The sequence below is a fragment of the Mercenaria mercenaria genome, chromosome 4 (assembly GCF_021730395.1).
Source record: "Mercenaria mercenaria strain notata chromosome 4, MADL_Memer_1, whole genome shotgun sequence".
Lineage (NCBI taxonomy): Eukaryota > Metazoa > Mollusca > Bivalvia > Venerida > Veneridae > Mercenaria > Mercenaria mercenaria.
In genome coordinates, this window is record NC_069364.1 from 63,313,244 (window position 1) to 63,339,874 (window position 26,631).

The 26,631-nt window shown below is 35.4% G+C and overlaps 1 protein-coding gene across 14 annotated transcripts in view; it reads right to left on the bottom strand.

The window, feature by feature from the left end:
* LOC123551935 (uncharacterized) overlaps positions 1–26,631 on the bottom strand; it is a 98,882-nt gene that overhangs the window by 27,944 nt on the left and 44,307 nt on the right. For 9 of the 14 annotated variants that reach the window (XM_053541496.1, XM_045341243.2, XM_053541495.1 and 6 more), the window contains 3 exons: positions 21,720–21,767; positions 2,743–2,950; positions 1,937–2,023 (listed from right to left, as the gene is read on the bottom strand). In XM_053541496.1, coding sequence (XP_053397471.1) covers positions 1,937–2,023; positions 2,743–2,950; positions 21,720–21,767 — 343 coding nt within the window. Of the gene's footprint in view, positions 1–1,936; positions 2,024–2,742; positions 2,951–3,819; positions 4,085–11,331; positions 11,685–17,969; positions 18,272–21,719; positions 21,768–26,631 lie in introns of those variants that run through there. The other 5 variants (XM_053541490.1, XM_053541501.1, XM_053541502.1 and 2 more) reach the window with 5 other exon arrangements.

Here is a 26,631-nt window from a genome sequence, read left to right on the forward strand (position 1 = left end):
TGGGATTGTCTAAAGTTGTCACACCCTCCTGCTGGTAATATGGATAATCCTTCTTATGATCAAACTACTGTCAGATTTTCTATTTTCTATATAGCCAATTATAAAGACCCTTTTACAAATACTTCAAAGTTGAACCCAGTGTCAGTGTGACCTATCATAATGACATAATTTCTTTAAGAGATAATAATAGCATAGAAAAGAAGATTTCAGATTTTAATCATCAATAAAAAAAAAAAAAAAAAAAAAAATTAACAAACCTAATTCTTTGGGGCAATTGTATAGCAATTTTCTGTGTAGACTTCAAGTCAGCAAGACGGAGAAAAGCATATATAAATTTCAGAGGGGTTGCAGACCATTTTGCATCTAATAAAGTGTTGTTTTTTGTTGTTGCTGTTGTTGGGTTTAAAGTCAGAATCTAGGTCACATGGCAACTTTTCCAGCTAAGCCCTCCAGTGTCCCTCTGGGCACAGTTTCAGGCCTGGGCAGGAATCAGGGTAAACCAGCAGCTTTCAATAAGCCAGCAGTTTCTGAACCACATTGGTGAAAGATAAGTGATTCGATGTTAGCGACCTAAACGATTCTGCCACAGAGACGCCCCCTCCCACTTTCCCACAATCATATTTGTGGTTTATACAGAAGAAAAATAAACCTCACTAACAGATAAATTCAATATTTTAAACCTCCTGCAGTGACTGAAAATTAACATTTCCTTATTTTTCAAGGGCCTGTACCAAGCACAGAATTGCACACTAATTGTAAAATAGAAACAAGAGCAGTTGCACAAGTCTACACGAGTACACTTCACAACAGACAGCACACATGACTGACGACTTCCGAATATGTCAGTAAGTACAGTTATTACTGGTATTTTCTTTTTTTGTCTAGAACACAATTTACCCAGTGATTTCGTATCTTTGTGATCCTGTATTTGCTGAACATTATTATTGTTATTTATTAACATTATTATTTTAAATAATGTTTATAATCATAATATGTATTAAGTAAAACCACTATTAATTTTTTTCACAATATACTTCAGTACTTTAGATAAATACATTATGTAACCTACTGTACATTGTAATTTTTATGCCAAAATGTTTGTAACATAACGTCATCTTTTATGACGTTATATATTCATGACGTTGTTTATTTCATATTATATTCGTTGACTTCCTGATGAAGAAAAAATAAATTGTCGAAACATTGAATAATCAAAGCCTTGAGATGTCTGAAGGTTGCGGGTTTTGCTAGACTTATTTTCATTTTAAATGCCAATCTATAAATATACATGTATAAGAAACAAATACTAATGTGCCTCATATCTAAGATTAACTCTGCCCAAAGAACAATAAAATACATTTATTTTTATAGCTCTTTGCTCTGCCTGACCTTACATGAACAGCTGGAAGTCAGTGATGTAACCATGGGCTGGAATACCTAATCATTGACAGATCTTATATAATCTAAATGGCCAGTGTGAATGGATAGAGGATGAATAAGAACTGCTTGATAATTCATCCGCATTGTTCATAAATGGGACTACTTTGTGTAGCACATGAACAAATTCCTTTGGATGTGATTTGGAATCAAATAAAGATGCTACATGATTGTCAGAAATACACTTAACTTTGGTAGCGGGATAAACCCGCAACCAAAAATGGAGTTTGCCTTGTAATTCTCCTGTTCTTTGAACATGAGGATAGTAACAGTCTGGTATTTAGATAAGGAAAATCTTAAAGGAAAAAGTTGATGAAAAAATTGCATTGACAAGTGTTATTATTTCTGTAAACCAATATTATTAGGAATTTCAATGAAGTTGTGATTATGTCTTACATCAGTATTTATGCCAGCATCATACTCAACAGCATGCTTCTGTGACAATATCACCAGATGCTACCTTGTTTAGTTAACAGAACATTTTAAACTGATTGGTTACCTGCATGTACTGTCCAGGCCCTCACTGGTCTGTTGTGTGTATTTTGTGAAGGGGAACCAGTCTCAGAAACATTAGAGTTATCTCCACCTGAAAATAAAACAGCAAACTGGCAATGTGAGTACTATAGACAACTAACTAAATCATTTACTGTTAATTTTTGCTGCAATACTAAACTTATAATGTTCTAAAAAAACAAAACAACAACAACAACCAAAATTCCACTAAAATCGACAACTGCATATTATTCCGAGATGCCAGTAACAACCTCGGTTACAAAACTGTGTTCAATAATAGTTATTAGTCACCCATTCACTCTCAACATACACTACTGATTCATTATTCAATGCTCTTTCTTTTTTTCTTAACGAAAGCCTTCTTTTTATTATTATTCTTTTTTTAGATTAATCAGGCATGCTATCTGTATAAGGCAGCAGATTCTATTAACATCTCTCAAGTATCATTAATAATTGAAAACATGTATTAACTGGTGAAATAAACACAACTACAGTATATATGTTACTAAAATCTGAATGAACATGTGAAATATTTCAAAGAGATATATCACTGGTGAAAAAATGTTGCAAAAACTGTCACCTGGAATTAACTATCTGCAGGCAAAATGTAACCATTGTTTTTGTTTTTGGTTTTTTTTTTTAGAAGATTAAGTCAACTCCAATAATATCAACATATTTTACAGTATAAACCCTTTACATAAGTATAATGGAGAAATGATATCAAAGATGGAATACAGAGATGTTCATTCATTTTCTGTCTGTGTTACATCTAAGGCGATAACAGTGCCATACCTGGTGGCGATTGTTTGGCAGGTATATTCCAGTGCTGCTGCTGTTGTTGCTGCGGCGACCGCTGTGACGTCTGCTGCTGGTATCCCTGCTGATGTTGTGACGTCTGCTGCTGGTACCCCGGCTGATATTGTGATGTCTGCAGTTGCTGCTGATGGTAGCGTTGTTTTGACAAGATCTGGCTTAATTTAGCATCCTCAGCTGATTCCAACTGAAATCATACAAACAAAAATTGTTGGTAAATAAACACACATATCATTCTAATATCTTGTTTGATCAGTTGTTTTAGTGAGGTTAAAAGCTCATTGTTTTTAAAATTGAAATAGGTTTGCACTGTAGAAAATTCCTGATACTTTGTCAATACATAGGACTATCTGTAACATAGTCAGTGGCTATGGGGCAAACAGATCCCTCACAAAAATTACTGATTTTACAGTAGACGTTCTGCCATTATCATAACATAAACCATGGTTGCTGTAAGTATACAATAATCAAAAATGCATTTTGTCACCCAGCAAGACTCACATGACATTTGCCAGAAATGACGTCACAGCTTTTTTTTTCTCACCACACACAGTGATGACAAAGGCTTACCAAAGAACTAGGACTATTTTCAGTAATATTCTATGTCAAGAACTTAGACATAAAACATTTTCTGTGTTATAACTTACAGGGTTTATCATAAACTGAATCTGCAGAAACTAGGTGTATACTTATGTGAACGTTTTAAAAACTTTCCAAGTAAAGTTACAATAAATAAAGAGCAAAAAAAAAAGGCATTAAATTTTTTTTAAAGCTTTTGCTAAAAGCATTTGACAATCCAATAAACACACCTTAGAAGTCACTGATATACAAACACTGCAACAATTAAAGTATTTTCTCACTCTAAAACTCTTAATTACCATATCATATACCGGAACATTTTATTTTTCATCATGAAATATTAAGCACTTTAATTTAAAAATAAGTATAAATTTCCAGATAACCTTCTGACTTGAAATTTGAAAACCACTTATTTACTATTTTTCAGCATTTCAAGGGTTTCATGTTTCTAAACTTTATAAAAGAAACATAATTTACCAATTTTTTCATTCGATATATATCCATTTTTACTTTCACACCTGGATATTTTCTTTTATTGCAAGCCTCCATCATTTTTCACTTAATTCCAACCATCAAAGCTGCAGTGTATAATTTATAACGCCTCCTTCACGCATACACTGTAATCTCTCATTTAGTATTTTATCCTTTAAGCAAATATATAATTTTCGCTCACAATTATCTGCAATTTTACAACATTATATCAATACAATAATTTCCCACCAATGTCATCTAACGGTCAACGTCTAGTTATCTTTTATACTTTGCAAAAATGAAAAATCATTTTTATCGGGGATATTATCATTTGAGCTTAGCCTCACATAGTGGCGACATTAAATACGATATTAATCGTAAAAATATTAACAAGTCTTTGCACATCATTATGCTAAACACTTTTCAGTCTAATCACAATGGTATTTAGACAACTTCTCCCGTTAAATTATTTGAACAAGATTCAGTAGCCCGCTACGATCAACAGAGAAAAGGACCTTGAGACACATCCTTGCTAGATTAACGATATTTGCCAACCACCCATGACACAGAGAAAATCGGGACGGCAAGTTCCTTCATGTATCGATGTTATCACTAGAAAAAATCAAGTTCATTATTCAAAGCTTACAGTTAACACTGAAACCATTTGCAATTAAAATCTGAAATAACTGAAACGACGCTTGATTTACAAATATTGGACTTGGTTTCGCAGTATTTTCCCCAGCGACACTTACGCTATCAATCTGTTCAATTTTCATTACAGGAAAACTTGACATGTTTTACAAGAGCTCACAGACTTCATCATGCATGAAGATAAACCAAGAAAAATTATGGAAGAGTTTCATCCTGTTGTGAAACTTGGTCAATCCCAGAAGAATCTAGAGCCAAAATCGCTTAATGCTTGATAATAGCCTTTTCAAAATCTGTCTTATGACCTTGAAGATATCAAAAATTTGTATCTATCATATACACCTTTTTGGACTCCATAAAACTGATATTACATGGACATGATTGTGTATACTGTTGATGAGTTGTTCATAATTAATTACATTTTTATGTAACTTTTTTCAAGCCAAAGAAACCAAAGTATTATTCCTTATTTATATTACCTGTTTGAAGGTACAGTAAGGTCTTTTTTTTAAAGTTGTTTTTTATTATTAGGTGCTAAATACAATATACAGACAGTGCAGTTTCAGTGAGTAATGAATTCATGAACGTGTTGTTTTATTTTATTTATTCTGTTGGGTTTAACGTCACACCAACACAATTACAGGTCATATGGTGACATTCCAGCTTTGATAGTGGAAGAAGACCCCAGGTGCCCCTTTCTGCATTATTTCATCACGAGCTGGCACCTGGGTAGAACCACCGACCTTCCTCCATAACCCAGTTGGATGGCTTCCTCACATGAAGAATACAACGCCCCAAGTGAGGCTCGAACCCACATCGAGGAGGGGCAAGTGAGTTGAATCAGGGACCTTAACCACTCGGCCAAGAACCCCCTAAACGTGTTTTTCAAAATGCGTACTTTTCGCCCTAAGGAGCTTGCAAAGTAACATTTTATTTAATTAAATGTTCAATAAATGTTGTATTATACAAAGGAAATTAACAGTAAGTATAGAGAAACATTCGCTCAAAATGAGAACACAACAGAATGAAACAAGAAGCTGCATTCAATAAACGCTTGATGCCCCCGGTGGCATCCTTGTCGATACAAAGCAACCTAAGTTCAAAACGAGGTCAAGTTCAAGGTCAAACTGAGGTCATGTGATGTCTGAAGATGAGGAATGGTCACAGGTTACATCTGCATCAGTATCAAGTTATTCTAGTAAGGGGTATTGATGCTAAATGAAATGGTCCCATTTGGCTAACCAAGAGATGGCCCATATAAAGCAGCCTAAGTCCAAAATGAGGTCAAGTCAAACTGAGGTCAGGTGATGTCTGAAGATGAGGAATGGTCACAGGTTACATCTGCACTAGTATCAAGTCATTTTAGTAAGGGGTATTGATGCTAGACGAAACGGTCCCATTTGGTTAACCAAGAGATGGCCCATATAAAGCAAGCTAAGTCCAAAATGAGGTCAAGGTCAAACTGAGGTCAGGTGATGTCTGAAGATGAGGAATGGTCACAGGTTACATCTGCACTAGTATCAAGTCATTCTAGTAAGGGGTATTGATGCTAGACGAAATGGTCCCATTTGGTTAACCAAGAGATGGCCCATATAAAGCAACCTAAGTCCAAAATGAGGTCAAGGTCACAGGTTACATCTGCATTAGTATCAAGTCATTCTAGTAAGGGGTACTGATGCTAGACGAAAAGGTCCCATTTGGTTAACCTCGTACGGACGGACGAACGCACTGACGGACGAACGAACGGACGGACAGGACAATCACTATATGACTTCCGCATCAGTAGATGCTGGGGGGCATAAAAACAAGGAGCTGCGTTCAATAAACACTTGATGCCCCCGTTGGCATCCTTGTCGTTAGATTTTGCACCTTATGGTTACATCTGTATTAGTACCAATTCATTCTTGTAAGCAGTATTGATGCTAGATGAAACGGTCCCATTTGGTTAACCAAGAGATGGCCCATACAAAGCAACCTAAGTCCAAATCGATGTCAAGGTCAAGGTCAAACTGAGGACAGGTGATGTCTGAAGATGAGGAATAGTCATAGGTTACATCTGCATTAGTATCAAGTCATTCTAGTAAGGGGTACTGATGCTAGACGAAACTGTCCCATTTGGTTAACCTCGTACGGACGGACAGACTAACGGACAGGACAATCACTATATGCCTCCCGCATCAGTAGATGCCGGGGGCATAAAAAGTCTAAATTGATTGGCTGGCAGAAAATTCATATGGGTACAATAAAGAAATTGTCTGCAGCAACTTTTTATTACAATATACTTAATATTAACTTCAAGATACTGACATATCTGGCAAGCACTGCAAGAATGATAATACAGATCTTTCTACATTGTCTATTGTATGCTGGACAACATGACTGAAGAACGTAATCCTAGAAACCGGAAATATACAGAGGACCGTTTCTTATTGAAAAGGTATCAATAAACTCACAGCATGTGGTATAAAAACTGAATGTTAATGAAAAGAAAAATGTAATTTTGCATGTAGCTGTTTCTTTACACCCATTGATCCTAGTAGCTAGCAAAACCTACTGGTGGGCAACCGTAAAGAAAGAATAACATGTTCACATACATGCACAGTTTTTATTCATACGAACATGCACCTCTTGATAGAGATATATAAATTGGTTTAAAGTCTTGTTTATTCTTGCTTACAATTTATCTAATCATTTTATCGCCCATTGTCAGATATGCAATCAAATTAATAGATCACCCGGCTGCAGGTTGATTTAACAGCATGATTATTGTATTCCAACCCTCACATAAAACTCATGTTTCCAATCTTTAAAATACATTTGCAATTTACTCTTTTTACGTAGGTACTTGAAAATGTTTCAGTATTTGCTTGTCATACCTGTACAGACAAAAATCAAGAGCATACAGTTCTTGGCTGTTAACATTGTCTACAGTATTGCAGCAGATGGCAAAAGTTCTAGAGTAGAGGACATAGACAAATTGCCCCCTGCTCAATCTAACCAAAGACAAAATCCCCGCTTAGATTTTTCAATGATATCCATAAAACGTATCAATGTTAGTAAAAATTGTAATTTTTAATTTCTTTTTAACTTTAGTTTTTATTCAACCTAATAATCATTTTGTCCTTTGTCAAATTGAACTGAGGGTGGCAGTGGTTATCCTACGTTCTCAGGGACGTTTTAACACAATGTCATGAAAATCTCTTATTTGATATAGTTTGCTTTTAAATCTATGGAAAGAAGTACTTTTTTTCATATATACAGATTAACATATTGCTAAGAATAAAACAGATGTTTTTTTTTTTTTAAAGAAATACCCTAAATTATATGTATAAAAGAAAGTTTTATGTTTTCTCTATGATAACTTTCATAACTTACTGTCAAACATTTTATTTTTCCTTTGAAATTATAAGTCATTTAAAACAATAAAATGCTTACCATAAAATGTATATCTATCTTATCCTAACAGATCAGAAATTACTGTGAAGATTGGTACAGACAACAAAACAACAGTGAAATATTTCAGCAGAAACTGTCAAATAATGCCACAACAAAAGATGCCATTGGTCTTTGTGTTCTAGGGTACAGGAATGTACCCTATTACATATAATAAAGGACACTAATAAAGTGTTAAAGACCCCCCAATGCCTGGGGACAACAACTTTCAGATAGGTGATAATGGCCCTCAAAGGGAACTAATTACCTGTTAATATCAGTAAAGTCAGTGCTTTAAACAGCTGCTACATTTTATTTAGCTGGTAATCTTTTAAGATACAAAAATACAGTCAATAACAAAGATTCATATCATTTATGAAACATGATTCATCTGTAAACCAGCCTCAAGATTTTTTCTCATTAGAATTATCTCCCTTTAAATATCCTTTCATGCAAGACCTACAAATCTTCAAAGGAACTTTCGCTTTATACCCCACTCAGATAAGTGTGACTGAAGTCAGTATTGACTCAATGCAAGCTGGTATCTGAGAGAGACAGTAGACAAGGGTTTGAATCAAGCACAAACCATTGTCATGCACTGTATCAGTGCAACAGAAAGCTGAGACACTCGAGACAGATTCTTGCATGCCAGATAGCATTTTCCAGTTTTCACCATTGGTAGGAAAACTTCTTATACTCAGGCACTGCAATTCACGAATTTAATAATGCTGAAAAATTCATATGCTACAATAACAAGATACTGTTTAAAAGAAAAAAAAACATTCATTTTATTCTACTTCTTCTAATATTTGATGAATGTGGTTTGAAAGACAAGAGGACCATGATGGTCCTGAATCGCTCACCTCTTCCCACATGACCCAGTTTTGAGTATAACGTCGTTTTTTCTATTATTTGACATAGTGACCTAGTTTTTGAGCTCATGTGGCCCAGTTTTGAACTTGACCTAGATATTATCAAGATAAAAATTCTGACCAATTTTCATGAAGATCCATTGAAAAATATGGTCTCTAGAGAGGTCACAAGGTTTTTCTGTTATTTGACCTATTGACCTAGTTTTCGAAGGTATGTGACCCTGTTTTGAACTTTACCTAGATATCATCAAGGTGAACATTCTCACTAATTTTCATGAAGATCTCATGAAAAATATGGCCTCTAGAGAGGTCACAAAGTTTTTCTATTTTTATACCTACTGGCCTAGTTTTTGACTACACGTGACCCTGTTTTGAAACTGATCTAGATATCATCAAGGTGAACATTCAGATCAATTTTCATGAAGATCCATTGAAAAATATGGCCTCTAGAGAGGTCAAAAGATTTTTCTAATTTTAGACCTACTGACCTAGTTTTTGACCAAAGTTGACCCAGTTTCATACTTGACCTAGATATCATCAAGATGAACATTCAGACCAACTTTCATACAGATCCCATGAAAAGTATGGCCTCTAGAGAGGTCACAAGGTTTTTTATTATTTGACCTACTGACCTAGTTTTTAAAGACACGTGACCCAGTTTCAAACTTGACCTAGATATCATCAAGGTGAATATTCTGACCAATTTTCATGAAGATCCATTCAAGGGTATGGCCTCTAGAGAGGTCACAAGGTTTTTCTATTTCAAGACCTACTGACCTAGTTTTTGATTGCAGTTGACCCAGTTTCAAACTTGACCTATATGTCATCAAGATAAACATTCAGACCGACTTTCATACAGATCCCATGAAAAATATGGCCTCTAGAGAGGTCACAACGTTTTTTCATTATTTGACCTACTGACCTACTTTTTGACGGCACGTGACCCACTTTCGAACTTGACCTAGATATCGTCAAGATGAACATTCTGACCAATTTTTATGGAGATCCATTCATAAGTATGGCCTCTAGAGAGGTCACAAAGTTTTTCTATTTTTAGACCTACTGACCTAGTTTTTGACCGCACATGACCCTGTTTCAAACTTGACCTAGATATCATCAAGATGAACATTTAGACCAACTTTCATACAGATCCCATAAAAAATATGGCTTTTAGAGAGGTCACAAGGTTTTTCTATTATTTGACCTACTGACCTAGTTTTTGATGGCACCTGACCAACTTTCGAACTTGATCTAGATATCATCAAGATGAATATTCAGACCAACTTTCATACAGATCCCATGAAAAATATGGCCTCTAGAAAGGTCACAAGGTTTTTCTATTATTTGACCTACTGACCTAGTTTTTGAAGGCACGTGACCCACTTTCGAACTTGATCTAGATATCATCAAGATGAACATTCAGACCAACTTTCATACAGATCCCATGAAAAATGTGGCCTCTAGAGAGGTCACAAGGTTTTTCTATTATTTGACCTACTGACCTAGTTTTTGATGGCACATGACCCATTTTCGAACTTGACCTAGATATCATCAAGATGAACATTCTGACCAATTTTCATGAAGATCTCATGAAATATTTGGCCTCTAGAGAGGTCACAAGGTTTTTCTATTTTTAGACTTACTGACCTAGTTTTTGACCGTACGTGACCCAGTTTCGAACTTGACCTAGAAATCATCAAGATGAACATTCAGACCAACTTTCATACAGATCCCGTGAAAAATATGGCCTTTAGAGAGGTCACAAGGTTTTTCTATTATTTGACCTACTGACCTACTTTTTGACGGCACGTAACCCAGTTTCAAACTTGGCCTAGATATTATCAAGTTGAACACTTTGACCAATTTTCATGATGATCTTGTAAAATATATGGCCTCTAGAGAGGTCACAAGGTTTTTCTATTTTTAGACCTACTGACCTAGTTTTTGATGGCACGTGACCCAGTTTCGAACTTGACCTAGATATCATCAAGATGAACATTCTGACCAACTTTCATAAAGATCCGACAAAAAATGTGACCTCTAGAGTGGCCACAAGCAAAAGTTTACGGACGCACGAACGCACGGACGCACTGACTACAGACGATGGACGCCGCGCGATCACAAAAGCTCACCTTGTCACTTTGTGACAGGTGAGCTAAAAAAGAATCTATCACATATTGTAGGTGTGGATGGAAATACCTAACTCTCAGGTAACTGGTATTGTAGAAATTTAGCAGAGCCACATTACTGCCAAACAGTTACCCCCAATCCACACCTTCAATCAGTGAAAGATTCTTATAATCCTGATGACGATCACAGTCATAACGCCTTCATGGGAGTTGCAATACTGTGGACAGTCATAATCTCCTCATACGCAGTTTAATAGATTATGCCTACCACGAATCAAAGGAAATATCATACTGAAACAAATTCCACAACTTCAAAGAACAAATTAAAATAATAAATAGGTCTACAATAGAGCATAACTATCTATTGATGTTGCTTACCTAATGCCAAAACAATCAAAGTGATCATACATTTGTTATTGTTACTAATCAAAACTTACCCTCATTCTTAATAATCAATTAAATCCACAGGTACACCAAAATAAATCACATTCTAATTAATAACAAAATTTTTATACCACTTAGTTATCCAGACAAAGAAACATTAAACAATCAGTATCGTGAAAAACTACGCCGTAACAGAAAACCGATAGTTCAATACCTGACTTTTTATAAGCAGTTAAATATAGACTCTCAACTATATATCAATATTTCTATTGTATAAATCGGAGTTAACAGAAAACGATGGTTGATTATAGATCATATTACTAAATATTACAATCTGCGATATTAATAACATGCTAATGTTATGGTTTTCAAATTTGTTTTGGATGTTGAAATGAAAACATTTTAGTAGTTAACTGACTCAGTTTCATTTTAAAAGAGAATTGTAATTGAGAAAGTCATGATTTAAATGTATTTAAATACCTGTGTAAATATAATGTTATGATGTCACGCCGATTAGACGTATTTTAGAAAACTTCACGTGGGGTTTGTATATGGAGAACTGCCAAAATTGACATGTCAAAATATAGTGAATACTGTCCACCTAGTCGTTTTCAAGTTTTTAATTTGTTTGATTTGGAATTATTACAACTGTTAAGGAATGGTAAAACAGGTACTTGTATATCAATGTGAGATAGTTTATCAGAACAACTGCCAGACTGTACCGGATTTATAAAGTTTATAAACATTTCATTAGAATCAGTTGTATCTATAAATCTGCGGCACAGTGGCCTTGCATGCTGTCTTCCCAACATACAAAGCCTCTATGCTGCCAGCACCACTCTGTCAGCCTCTATATTGTATTCCCCCCTACACATACACACACTGTTGCTATGCTGTCTTCCCAACATACAAAGCCACTATGCTGCCAGCACCACTCTGTCAGCTTCTATATTGTATTCCCCCCTACACATACACACACTGTTGCTATGCTGTCTTCCCAACATACAAAGCCGCTATGCTGCCAGCACCACCCTATCAGCCTGTATGTTGTATTCCCCCCTACACACTCACACACTGTTGCCATGCTGTCTTCCCAACATAGCTGTCTTCCCTAAACACCAGCCTCTATCTTGTCTTCCCCACACCAACCTCTTTGCTGTCTTCCCCTCACATAAAGCCACTATGCTGTCTTACCTACGCATCCACCTCTATGTTGTCTTCCCTAAATACTAGCATCTGGCTGTATTAAATTCTCTGTAACTAGATACTCATAAAACAGGTAATTGTGAATTTAAACTGAAGTAATTCAAAACCATTTCACCTACAAATCAATTAGAACTATTGTACAAGACCACACTAATTGATCCAAATTGATTCTGGAATAATCACTACAAGTATGATGAATTTCACCGAGTTCTTCATTTATTGCACCTAAAACAGTGACATTCTGAGTATAGCTATAAAAAGCCAAACATACTACTCTCAAAGAGATTTAAAAACAATAATTTTGAGATATTATCTTACATTATGACCATATATTTGCATTTTATGTTAAACAGAGTAAAGCTACAAAGAAGGTAGTATTGAACCTTGCCTAATCTCTGGAAGATCTGCAAACTATTTGCTGTTTAAAAATCTAACAGTATTAGTTCCACTGGGACAAAAGGTGTAAATCAATTAAACTGCCATTATTTTCAGGAATTTATGTAATCCAATAATCTTTTATACAATAAAATAGTACAGTCATGGTTGACATAATCAGCTATATTTGGTATTAGAAATAATTTACAAGTCTCTTTGTAGTCTCTCTTAGGGAAATGGACGTCACAAATTAATTGACCAATGTGTTATAGACATCTCATTATAACCTTAACAGGGGGCATTTTCTTAATAAACAGTTACACCCAAATAATAATATTATACTGTTTTTGACAGTTAAACTTATGAATGCACTACAAGCCAGGACTTTTAGTCCGTGACATTTTAGCAAACTGCCAAAATCTTAAAATAAAATCCTATGAAATTTTTATATATTCTACTGTAAACAAAACGGCTTACTTACTAAAAGTATAAAGTCATATATAAGACAAATACACTGCTGCAGTGCGCCTTCTGGTCATAGATACAATAATGAAACAAAAGCACACTTGACTATTTCGATGCTTGATAAGGAAATAGGGTATATCTGAAGAAACTAGAGTTATCCACCCAGACTCCAACATGGATAATATTGGGTCAAATCCATGTCTCAGTCACACTACACCGTATAGCGTTTACGTCCAACGTATAACAAAATTTTAAATCTGTTCGTGTTTGTTCGCATGCGTTTCTTTTCTGTTTCTCATGTGGCGCCTGCACTCCTTGTCAGGCGATGTTTGTTCCATTCGGTGGAAGGTTTTGAGCATGTTCAAAATTTAGAACGTACACCACTGGACAAAGTTGTCCATCAGATGTACGGTAGCAATGCGCTGATATGCTTTATGTTCGTTACTCGTGTGTTCCCTATTCTGTACTTGTCTGGTTCACATTTGTTCTTGTCCGGTGGACCTGATTCACGGCCGGATTACTACCGGACATTCAACGGATGTAACACATGTTGAAAGGACGCTATCTGACGAGAACATTTTGTCAGTTTCTCATGGGTTGCGCTTATGTTTTACGTAGTACAAGTCCGTTTACTTACTAGTACGGTGATATCCGTTAAATGAACGTTCTTCGTCCTATATATGTTAATTAATCTTGCGGTCATTGTGCGTTTTATGCGCCCCATACACCGATCGCGAGAGCACAGAGCAGCTGCGGGGGATGCCTTTCATCACCGAATAACTTTCTGCCACAATTTTTCTATACGTTTGGCGTCTGTTAACGCTATACGGTGTAGTGTGACTGAAGCATTAGTAATAACAGATATAATTGGAAAATGTATATTTCTGCCAGCGTAATGCACCTTGCTTCATATGATGTGGGTGATAATGTAAAACAATTATTTCAAACTTGATGCATATCCATTTAGTAATAACCACAACAGAGTGAAAGTACCAGAAAGTTTTTTTGTTTTTTTTGTTGGGTTTAACATCGCACCGACACATTTATAGGTCATATGGTGACTTTCCAGCTTTGATTGTGGAGGAAGACCCCAGGTACCCCTCCATGCATTATTTCATCACAGGTGGACACCTGTGTAGAACCAGTGACCTTCCAGCCAACTGAATGGCTTCCTCGCATGAAGAATTCAGAACTCAACGCCCCAAGAGGCTTGAACCCATATTGGTGAGGGACTTATTATGACTATGTGGGTGATAATGCAGAATAACTGTATTTTTAATCAAATTCATTTAGTAATAACTGATACAGAGAGAAAGAGCATCAAAAACATTAGTGAAAAGGGGGAATAATTAATCAAATATTCATGCAATATTTATGGCCCTTATATCATGTTATAATGACAAACAACTGTTTTCAGTCTGAAGCAAATCTATCAAGTAATCAGGATAAAGCAAAGTACATAAAAACTTTACTCAAGGTGCAGACATGGACATGGACAACTGGAGCAGACATGGACATGGACAACTGGAGCAGACATGGACAGGGACAACTGGAGCAGACATGGACACGGACAACTGGAGCAGACATGGACACGGACAACTAGAGCAGACATGGACATGGACAACTGGATGAGTAGGGGAGTTTACATACTTTGTATAATCCAGCTAACTTTGTGTGCCATTTAAAAACAACCAAAAGATATAAACCAGTTTTACTTATTTACACCGCTATAATAACTTTGACATCAGAATACGGGTATATTCCACCAGGGATTGTATGTGTGCTAGTTCATGTTATTGGGCACCCTACACCGATAACACCAGAGCAAGTCAACTGGAATTTGTAATTTTAATGTAAGGTCGTTACTATTTACAGTGAGTATTAATATCATGCAAAACTGTAACTTCTTTTTTTCAATTCAAATCAGCTGTAAGAAATCCCTTGTGTCTGGACACAATTATACAGAATGATGCAAGAACAGCTATTAAAAAGCTTGGAGTGATTAAGTTATTAATTGGATCAAAGGTGTCTGCTAATGGTTTGCTATGAAAATCAATAATGCCTCAGTAATATTGCTTCATCCACAATATAAACCTTAATATGTTTTTGAGTTCCTTGAACCGCAATTGTGCAAGTAACACGTCAACAAAGTTCAATTACCTAGCTTTCTATTCTATGACATTTGAAATGATAATGGTTCAAGGAAATGGATAGGAAACAAGGTAAGTTTTAGAGGATGTTGAACAAAAGTAAAGATTCCAGGACAAGGAACAAAGACTGAAGTTGAGAAAAAAGAGGAGTTAGTCACATGTCAACAGAGAACTAAAGACTATATAAACAGGTTAAAGGGAATGGGCAAAAGTAGTTAAGAGTAATAAACATGGAAATACACTTATAGATATTAAAGTGCAGAAAGAAGGAAACATACAAAGCTGGAGACATTCGAGACTTTTGGGACAGAAGTTGATCAGATTCTTGTAGAAAGAAAGAATTACAGAGCATGAAACACACAAATGAAGAGAAAGTGAATACAAATTTAATGTACCCTGTTTTCAAGTTTACACTTAACTGAATCTGTGCTCTGTATCTTGACTGGAAACCAAAGATAGTATAACAATAGGTATTGATGCTGATAGCAGATGTTCCCATACAATAAATGACAATAGACCCTAACAATACAGAGATAAGACATTTAATTAATAAGATAAAAGTGTTTGACTGTAAAAATGAATCAATTTTTGTTACAAAGAATCTCTGAAAAAAACTGACACACATAAGTAGCTTTCTACATAAAGTAATTTGAAACAAGAGGGCCAAGATGGCCCTAGGTCGCTCACCTAAGAAACACTCCATAACAGTGTAAAACATGTTTGACCTAGTGATTTCATGGAAACAAATATTCTGACCAATTTTCATTAAGATTGGACCAAAAAATTGGTCTCTTGCGATAAAACAAGCATTTTCTTAGATATGACCTAGTTTTTGACCCTAGATGACCCATGTTCAAACTCGACCTAGATTTTATCAAGGCAATCATTCTGACCAAAATTCATGAAGATCAACTGAAAAATACAGCCTCTATCACATACACAAGATTTTTCTTTAATTTGACCTAGTGACCTAGTTTTTGACCTCAGATAACCCATATTCAAAACCGATCTAGTTTTCATCAAGGCAATCACTATGACCAAATTTCATGAAGATCAATTGAAAAATACATCCTCTATTGCATACACAATGTTTTTCTTCGATTTGACCTAGTGACCTAGTTTTTGACCCCAGATGACCCATTTTCGAAATCAGCCTAGATTTTATCAAGGTAATCATTCTGGCTAAATTTCATGAAGATCAGTTGAAAAATACAGCCTCTATTGCATACACAAGGTTTTTCTTTGATTTGACCTAGTGACCTAGTTTTTGACCCCAGATGACCCATTTTCGAACTTGGTCTAAATTTCATCAAGGCAATCATTCTGACCAAAATTCATGAAGATCAATTGAAAAATACAGCCTCTATCGCATACACAAGGTTTTTTACGTGATATGACCTAGTGACCTAGTTTTTGACCCCAGATGACCCATTTTCGAACTCGGCCTAGATTTCATCAAGGTAATCATTCTGACCAAAATTCATGAAGATCAATTGAAAAATACCACCTCTATCGCATACACAAGGTTTTTCTTTGATTTGACCTAGTGACCTAGTTTTTGACCCGAGATGACCCATTTTCGAACTCGGCCTAGATTTCATCAAGGCAATCATTCTGACCAAAATTCATGAAGATCAATTGAAAAATACAGCCTCTATCGCATACACAAGGTTTTTCTTTGATTTGACCTAGTGACCTAGTTTTTGACCCGAGATGACCCATTTTCGAACTAGGCCTAGATTTCATCCAGGTTATCATTCTGACCAATATTCATGAAGAAGAATTGAAAAATACAGCCTCTATCGCATACACAAGGTTTTTCTTTGATTTGACCTAGTGACCTAGTTTTTGACCCGACATGACCCATTTTCGAACTCGGCCTAGATTTCATCAAGGTTATCATTCTGACCAATATTCATGAAGAAGAATTGAAAAATACAGCCTCTATCGCATACACAAGGTTTTTCTTTGATTTGACCTAGTGACCTAGTTTTTGACCCGAGATGACCCATTTTCGAACTCGGCCTAGATTTCATCCAGGTTATCATTCTGACCAATTTTCATGAAGATTAAATGAAAAATACAGCCTCTATCGCATACACAAGGTTTTTCTTTGATTTGACCTAGTGACCTAGTTTTTGACCCGAGATGACCCATTTTCGAACTCGGCCTAGATTTCATCAAGGATATCATTCTGACCAATATTCATGAAGATTAATTGAAAAATACAGCCTCTATCGCATACACAAGCTAAATGTTGACAGACGACAGACGACAGACGACAGACGACGGACGACGGACGCCGGACATCGAGCGATCAGAAAAACTCACCTGAGCATTGCTCAGGTGAGCTAAAAAGACAAAGACAGCACTTATCTACATCAGTAAATGCTTTTAATTATTAAATGAACTAACCATTGTATAGAAAAAATAATATCCACAACTAGAACATCATTCTTAAACACCCTTCCATAGTTAAGTATAAACGTACCTACCTTCTGATAAAGGTCTTTGAATTGCATTTGACCTTGCACTTGCAATTCCAAAATTATCAAATCCTCTATTCAAAACTGTTTTAAAATGTTGCAATATGAACAAAATAAAACCATATATCATTTGTTTTTAACATAAAAGACAGACTGGTCATTATAAAACTTAATCCATTTGAATTTCTATTGGCACGTTTTAAACTCTGTTGAAAAGGTATTTATGTATAGTATTGAATGTGTGTCAATGAATTGAAATTAACTTTCTTTTAAAGTTAATGTAAACATTTGATCAGATATTGGTAAATGGGTGATCGAACAGTGTAATAAATATCAGATCATGCCATGTTGGTTCTCCATTGTGACACATACACCATGTCATATATACCGTGTCGTATCAGACCACTGGCCATGACAACAATATAAACATCACTAGAAGAAATATTTCTTCTATTTTGTAAAGATATTACAAAATATCCATTCCTCAAAATAATGTCTCTAAATACGTGATAAAATCATAATATAAAATAAAGATTATTTAACAAGTACAAAAAGGGAAACAATTCCGAGTCAAAGAACTTTTCCCTCTTATGATGCTAAATTAGGTAACAGATTACATACAAAAAACTGCTAAAAGAAAAAATGGGGCATGACCTTGTGAAAAAGTAAAATAGAGTTATGGGACTTGTGAAATGCATGTCATATCTTCAAAGCGAACTGTTGTGTAAAGTTTCACTCAATTCCCTTAAGATGTTACTGAGATACCAGCTTACCAGATAGCTGATTTCACCAAAACAACTGAAAAGTCAAAAATGTAAAAAAGTAAAGTAGAGGTATACAGCCTGTGCACTGCATGTCAGAATACCACAGTGAGCCCCAGTGTGGAGTTTCAGTCCATTCCCACTTGCGGTTATTGAGATACCATCTACATATAAAAACTTAACCGAATTGGGAACAAAGATGCTGATGAACTGGCAAGTACAGAATCTCTGCCTATTCCTTGTAGGCATAACTAAAGAGTTCCCATAACAAATGACTTCACATAAATTATCTTCAGTCAAATTATTATAGAAAAGATGTACCTTGCACAGCTCCAACAAACAACACATGACAGAACTGACAAATTGTCTTAAACCGATACCTAATGAGTTAACTGAATTGGTTCAAAAACTTGTAAAATTAATTTACAATTAAATTATTCAACAGTACTGAATCTTATCTTTAATCAGATCTAAAATTACATCCGACCTAACGAGACCTTAGTCACACAAAAAAAAACAATATGGGCACTTGAAACAATCATACTGTAAAATCGATAAAATCTGGTTGCTCTCACGATACAGTTCCTTTCGGTGTCAGAAAATCAATTCTTATCTTAACATCATTGAAACTAAATATCAAAATAATACCTATTTCCATTAATAAGTATTAGGTAATAGAAAAATGAAGTGATTTTATCTCTGTGTTACAAGCAATGACTGAAATCATATTACAGGTAAACGATGCCTCATTTCAAGCTATTCATTTCATAGTTCTAACGTAAAACAAGTTAATCAAGTTACATTGACATTAAGAAACCTATCATAAAATAACTCAAGTTAATTGGCACAAAATTCTGTGGTTTTGTCTACAAGAATTAATTCCTGGTGAAAAAATTAAATTTGTGGATTTCAGATTTAAACCCTTACCCTGCTAAATTTCTATAATGAACTTGTCCATCTTTCAATTTGGACAGTACCATTAACTGTTAAGAGAGTTGTTTATCAAAACGGTACTGACTGAATGGTGATTCAGGCTGACCAAGATCTGCACTGGTCGCAAAAGCAGAACCACTTGCCGCCAGCAGGTTAAAGATCAAAACAAGATCTGGCTGATTATCAAACCTGGCCAAGATATTTTTAGACTAAGTTTAACGAACACTGGATAAGAACTGCTAAACTTCCAAAGTGGACATAGCCATTTTAATAAATCAAGGGCCATAACTAAAGAGTGGCTGGGAGTATCTTGTTTAGTTTATACATAATTTATTTTATGTCGATTGTGAAGGAAGTTCTACAACTTATATTAATCACTGTCGACACCTCATTCCTGATGGAATCCATTGCCACGATGGTACGAGAAAAGAGGTCAGTTTCCCTGTTAATGCTGAGTGTCAAGCAAGGGAGTTACTGGTACCATTCTTCACGTCTTTGGTATGACACGGCCGGGGATCGAACCCACGACCTCCCGCACTCAAAGCAGACGCTCTACCACTAGGTGTTTGTTATCGATTCTTAGTCAGTACGTATACATAAAGTTTAAAGAAATTCTGCCCGTAGGAAAATTTCTGCCCTATATACATATAGGCAACTGTCCCATTTACCCTTAAAGAAAACATTTAGTGCTTACACTTAAATGATTTGTTCAGAAATAAGAAAGTTATTGTTGTTTTTCAAATATTACTGCTATCTCAGTCAGCATTGACACTATGCTGAAATAGGAAGGTGAAAATGATAAAGTAAAGTATGACGGTCTGGGCTATTTCAACTGATCAAATTGCTTAAATTAATATATACCGGACTTATCAAATTTTAAAGTTCAGAATTAGGTCCAGACCTTCACCCTGTCTTGCCGAGCCCTGGTAGATAACAAGTATGGGTGTCTCTGATGTGATACGGTTATCTTGGGCAATGTTTGAGTCTAAATGTCAACACACACTACACTGCCAGTTACAAGTCCATCTTCAAGTGTTTTAAATAATCCTTAAGTTTTTCATTAATCTATATGATTCAGAGATATATAGATATTCACCAAATCTATGTTTAAATAGACAGATTGTGACTCATCAGATGCCCACAAAATGATAACTCCATTTTTCCATATGAAATAAGAAAACCTTGTTCCACTCTAGCGGCAAAATTTTCTACCTAACCTTCTTTAAGTTTTGTCAGAATGTTTGTCTATGAATTCAAGAAAGTAGCTGGTACCATTGACTATATCATTTGCATGACAAGACCTCTGCACTTCATGCGGATGCTCTATTAGTAGGCTATCAAGGCATTGTAGCCTTATTCATAACAAAGAGTAATTAACCAAGAAGACATTGCTAAAGTCTAGCTGTCCTTCAGTGACATTCCATGTTTGCAGTTGAACTTTGCACTGGTGTGTTGCAGAGAGGAACCACAAACTGTTAATTAACAAAACTGTATCTTCCAATCTCAATTCTATTGGTTGAAAATATAGAGTGAAAACAGAACAGTTCCAAAAGCTTTTCATAATTATATATTCAGACCTGATTCTCTCCTACTCCTTATAAAATTCTCTTAACTCTAAGACTTATAAAAACTCTTGAACAAAAATATTTGCAGTGAAGTAAATAGTTTACAATCTAAAAAGACAATTTACCCTAAAGCAGTGAATAAAACAAAGGTCCAACCCTCAAAAGCTTAAATGAAAAGCAAACTTTATAAAAAAAATAACAACCGTTCCAAAATAAAGATATAATACATAAACATAAAAATAATACACTCACCAACATTTGTTATTTCCAAACCATTATAATTTTAGAAATTCACAAATTTTAATAACACCGTAAATAATAAGCAAAATTTAATGTACATGCGAAATATTGTAGAATTTAGGATTGTATTATTCCCACAAATAAATTTAGTTTGAATAAGTAAAAAAGAATTCCCCTTCATTGTGTTTGGATTAGCAAGGATTAGTACATAATCTGTTGTATTTAAAGCCATGTAGTAAAAGACTGTCTTACTGACTTACCCTGGATACAAGGGATTTAACTTTCCCTCTTCTATTAACTGCACGCTGCTGAAATATTTCACATAATTAATATTTTTAATTAGCATAATAACGTCATAAACTACTTAACTACTGTGGCATTGACTGTTAAAAAAGAAAAAGTAAAATACATCTGGGAACATGAAGAATCTGACTGCAAATTCATTGTTTGTTTGTTTTTGGATTAGTGCATCATTTTTTGACAGTATTTCAGTAATGTAACTTTTATCAAATTGTCATGGAGAGCATACGCCTCACTTGGACTCTGTAGCAAATTCAATATTTTGCTAACTTCTAGAGTTGGTTATCCTGATTTACTTTCGTACTACACTATAGTTTGTTCCTTAGCATTAAAATCAAGGATGTTTCAAGCTCTGTATGAACATTGAATGAAGATCTATCAAGAAGTTCATGAGAAGAAGTTATTTAAAGACTTTTAACTCTGGCAACCCCTATCTGCAGTTAAGCTTAGACATTTCAATAAAATTGAAAAACAGTCCATCCAAAAATGCTACTGACCAAAATGAGTAAAGGTCTTACAAACTAATCATTATAAGTCATTTAAAAATTTACTATTTTAACTCTGGCAGTCCCTACATGTGGCCATGCAGACATGTTTGATCAAACTTGATAGAAGTCCATGTAAGGATGCTATATGCCAAGTATGGTGGCAATCTATCTGATAGTGTATAAGAACTAGTTGCTTAAAAGTGTTTTTTTTTTTTTCAGTTTTGGCAGCCACTAAATTGGGCAGGCAAAACCATCTGAACCAACCTGAAAAAAGACTATAACGATGCTCCAGACCAATTTGGTGTTCCATAAAGAGATTCAGGAGTTGTTTCAAGGTATTTCTATTTCAAACTCTGGTGGCCCTTAAAAGGGGTCAAGCAGAACCATCTGAACTAAGTTGAGAGAAAACCATATAAGGATGCTACAGACCAAGTTTGGTGAAGATCCATCAAAAAGTTCATGAGAAGTCATTTATAGGTTTTTTCTTATTTTCGCCCAGGAACTAAGCAGAACCAATTGAAAACAACCTAACAGAAGTCCATACAACGTTGCTATAGAACAAGTTTGCTTAAGATCATCAAGTGGTTCATGAAAAGGAGTCATTTAAAGGTTTCTCTATTTTTAGCTCTGGCAGCTCCTATAGAGGGCCGAAACAAAATCATTTTAATAAAACTGAAAAAGGACCATACAAGGATTGCTACAGACCATGTTTCGTAAAGATCTATCAAGATGTTCATGAGAAGAAGTAATTTAAATACTTTTTCTGTTAATAGCTACTGTAGCGGCCCCTAAAACGGGCTAAGCGGAAACATTTTAACAAAACTGAGAAAACCATACAAGAACGCTACACACCAAGTTTGGTGAAGATCAATCCAGTTCTTCATGAGAAATCATTTAAAGTTTTTTTTTCTATTTTTAGCTCTGACAGTCTTTTATTGGGCCAACAGGAACCATTCTGAACAAACTTTAGAGAGGGCTATGCCAGGATGCTACACAACAAGTTTGGTGTAATTCTGACAAGTAGTCCCAGAGTAAAATTGCTGATGGCAGATGATGGACAACAACGATGGATACCAGACCATTCATCAACACTAATAGCTCACCTTGAACACAGTTCATGTGAGCTAAAAACATACAGTCTCTGACATCCCGTTTTTCAAGCCAACATCATATCCTTTTTTTTTTACAATTTGTATATACAACACAGATAAAACAGAGGACGGTTAACTGCTCCGGCACTTCGATCCACTGCTACAACAGCAGTCACTTACCTGGAATATCTCGGTCAACTGAAAAGATCATTATCTATCAGTGTTAGTTCCTGGTGGACACAGAAGGTCCCCAAAGACTCCTGAAATTTAATTACCAACTGATGATAAAACAGCCAATTACAAGTTCATGACATAGGACTCTGTGACAACGAAAGCTTAATGTGTTCACTAGCTTTCATCTTGCGACCCAGCAGGAATAATACACAGTATTTATCTGATCTACATAGAAAACTAGATCAAATGCACTCGGGCTATATTTAGAGCTGGGTCAATTAAAGTTCTTATCACAATGAGTTAAACAGAAAAAAATAATTACTCAGCAACACCCATACTTCTGAGAAAATAAAAATTAGATTGTATTTGTTTTGGCATAACACTATTTTTTTTTTCAACTTTCTGTTACACTAGTACTGTCCCTGGATATGTAACGAGTATCAAGTTGTTCTTGAAACTGTGACGTCCAGTGGCATATCTATGCATAATCCTTTATGCCTTTGCATACAAATCAGATATGCATTGACAAAATGGGAATGCCTCAAATGCAAAACAAAAGCTGTCACTACTAGTGACAAATGCCACTCCACACCCCGACCCCACTTCCACCATAGCATGCTGAAGAATGCTACAGTTGTCTGCACATAATAAATTAACTCATTTAAGTGAGTTAGTTAGTTTTATTTCATAAAAACACTGCCTTCTAATTGTTTGAATATGTTTATTATAACCAAACTAGCAATATCTAAAATCACTGAATTTAGGCCTTATTTTCTTTAACTTTTCATGGGCAAGGCAAAGGAGCCCTCCCATCCTTTTCTTGTACATACACTTCATTTACTCCAGTAACCGCCCTGGCTTCAACAGAACTGACTCTATAAGTACACTTACAGCAATCTGCCATCAAATTTACAACCTTGGGTGTCTGACATATGTCAAGTCATTTCCTGCTCTTCATGACCACAATAATTGCCACTGATTGGTTTGCGGGTTATTGACCAAATACAACACACACAATCTACTCTTAATGTCCAATTACATGGCTCATTTTGTGAGTGTAAAAATTAACTTTCCACAATTTAACATTTCTTCAGTCTAAATGAAAATGAAACTAAATATTCCACCAGCAGGAGGTTACCAGGTAACAGACTTTGCCCCCTCTCTTCCCCTCCCCCCACCCCCTACCCCTCCTCCCAATTCTGTATTGTTCTGTATAAAGAAACAAACAATACAGTTTTTATCAATGCACTACAAATCTTGTGAGCATGGGTTTTACTGTGGTTTTCTTGTAATGGTTACATGTAAGCCCTCAGCAAAGTACTCTTGGAAATATCACGTTATTTCAATTCTTACATTTGACTTCAACTTCATATGTGAGTTTTAAGCATTAAAATTAATGACACAAGATGTCACTTCTGCCCCTAAGACTAGATAATCTGTGGATACAATTCGGGTGTTGCTGCAAAATATGCACAGCTATCTCAATGCTACAGAATACTGGACAGAGATAAGTACATGACTACCCGCAGGTACAAATTAAATCTATTTTTCAATCAAGAATACTGGACATAGGACAATACCCTGTAGGTGCAGACAAAATCCATTTTCCAATCAATCAATGAACAAAGGCAATGTTGACCAAAGTCGAGAGGTCACCAAATGCCACTGACACAATTCTGTCAGTTCCTAAAATAATATGGACAGTAATACAAAAAAATCCTATTAAGAATAAATACTTTCAAATTGCTAACATTTGAATTAAACTTTAGTGCAAAATTCTTACACCAGCAATTGACAAGTGACCAATGACCAGCAGGTAGAAGTTCAAAAGTCACTGCCTTGCAGAGACCTAGGTTACAGAATGACACTTAGTCCAAACTAGATAATTTATCTAAAATCTGCAGTAGACATAACTGGGACATACTATAAAGCTAAAAGTCATTAATATTTTACATAATTCCTCTGCCGACTTTTCAATCTACTGAAATAGCAATTAAATGTCTGTATGATCAATTAATCTCCAGTCACAACATACAGTTGCTATCAGGGTAAAATGGAGGTCAAAGAATTCTTCTTCTGAAATAATAATGAAACCACTTAATTTTATAATACAGAGAATTTGCTGCCATGTTAGCCTTTAGTGCCTTTATATTTCATTTGAGTCTGAACAGACAGCCAGAATAGTTGCAAAAGTTCTATGACGCAAGATTTTTCATGGCAGTTTTACCTTGTACTTCCGATGTGAAGAAACAAACAATATTCCATAGTTAACACTAAATATCAAACTTGTCGGGATGTAGACAGCAAAATTGCTGTGTGTAACTTGAAAACATGCAAATGCCTCAATTACTGAGTTTAAGTGTATCAGAAGATAGTTTTTAACCTTTACCCTGCTAAATTTCTAAAATGGACCGATCCATCATTCAATTTGGGCAGTACCATTTATTTTTCTATGGGGTGTTACTGACCGAATAGCGAACAATGCAGACCATGATCAGCCTGCATAGACAAGCAGGCTGATCTTGGTCTGCACTGGTCACAAGGGCAGAATCACTTGCAGCCAGATCAACTGTATTGTTGTCAGTCAAAATGTTTTTTAGCATTAATTTCTTTTCTATCAAGTTGTCATTTTTGACAAATTTACTGTAAAATAAAACAAACATTTTCTCATTATATATCTTGTCACCCTAGTTTTATAATGCTACCAGTTGACTTTTGTTATTCAGGGTCCAAAACACCTTTCAGTTAGTTAGGGTTTAGATCCTCAGAGAGTTTAACAGGCTTAAGGCTTTGCAGAACTGCTATTTATGTGGAGATCATTATTTAAACTGAGAGGTAAAAATCACCGTAATATAGATTTTTTTTTTATATCAAATTAGCTTGATTGTGATGAAAGCTTCAAGCTTATTTGAACCACACTTAAGTCCGCTTTCTGGAAAAACCAGTACTGGTGTCATACGAGAAGGCATGGTCATGACCCCAGTGGCACTCTAATCCGCGACTCCTGGGTTGAGCCACAGACACCTTAACCACTAGACCATCGCTCCCCTTCTCATATAGAGCTCTTACAGATGAACTATATAAAAAAATCTAAGTATCAACAAAATTGACCGATGACA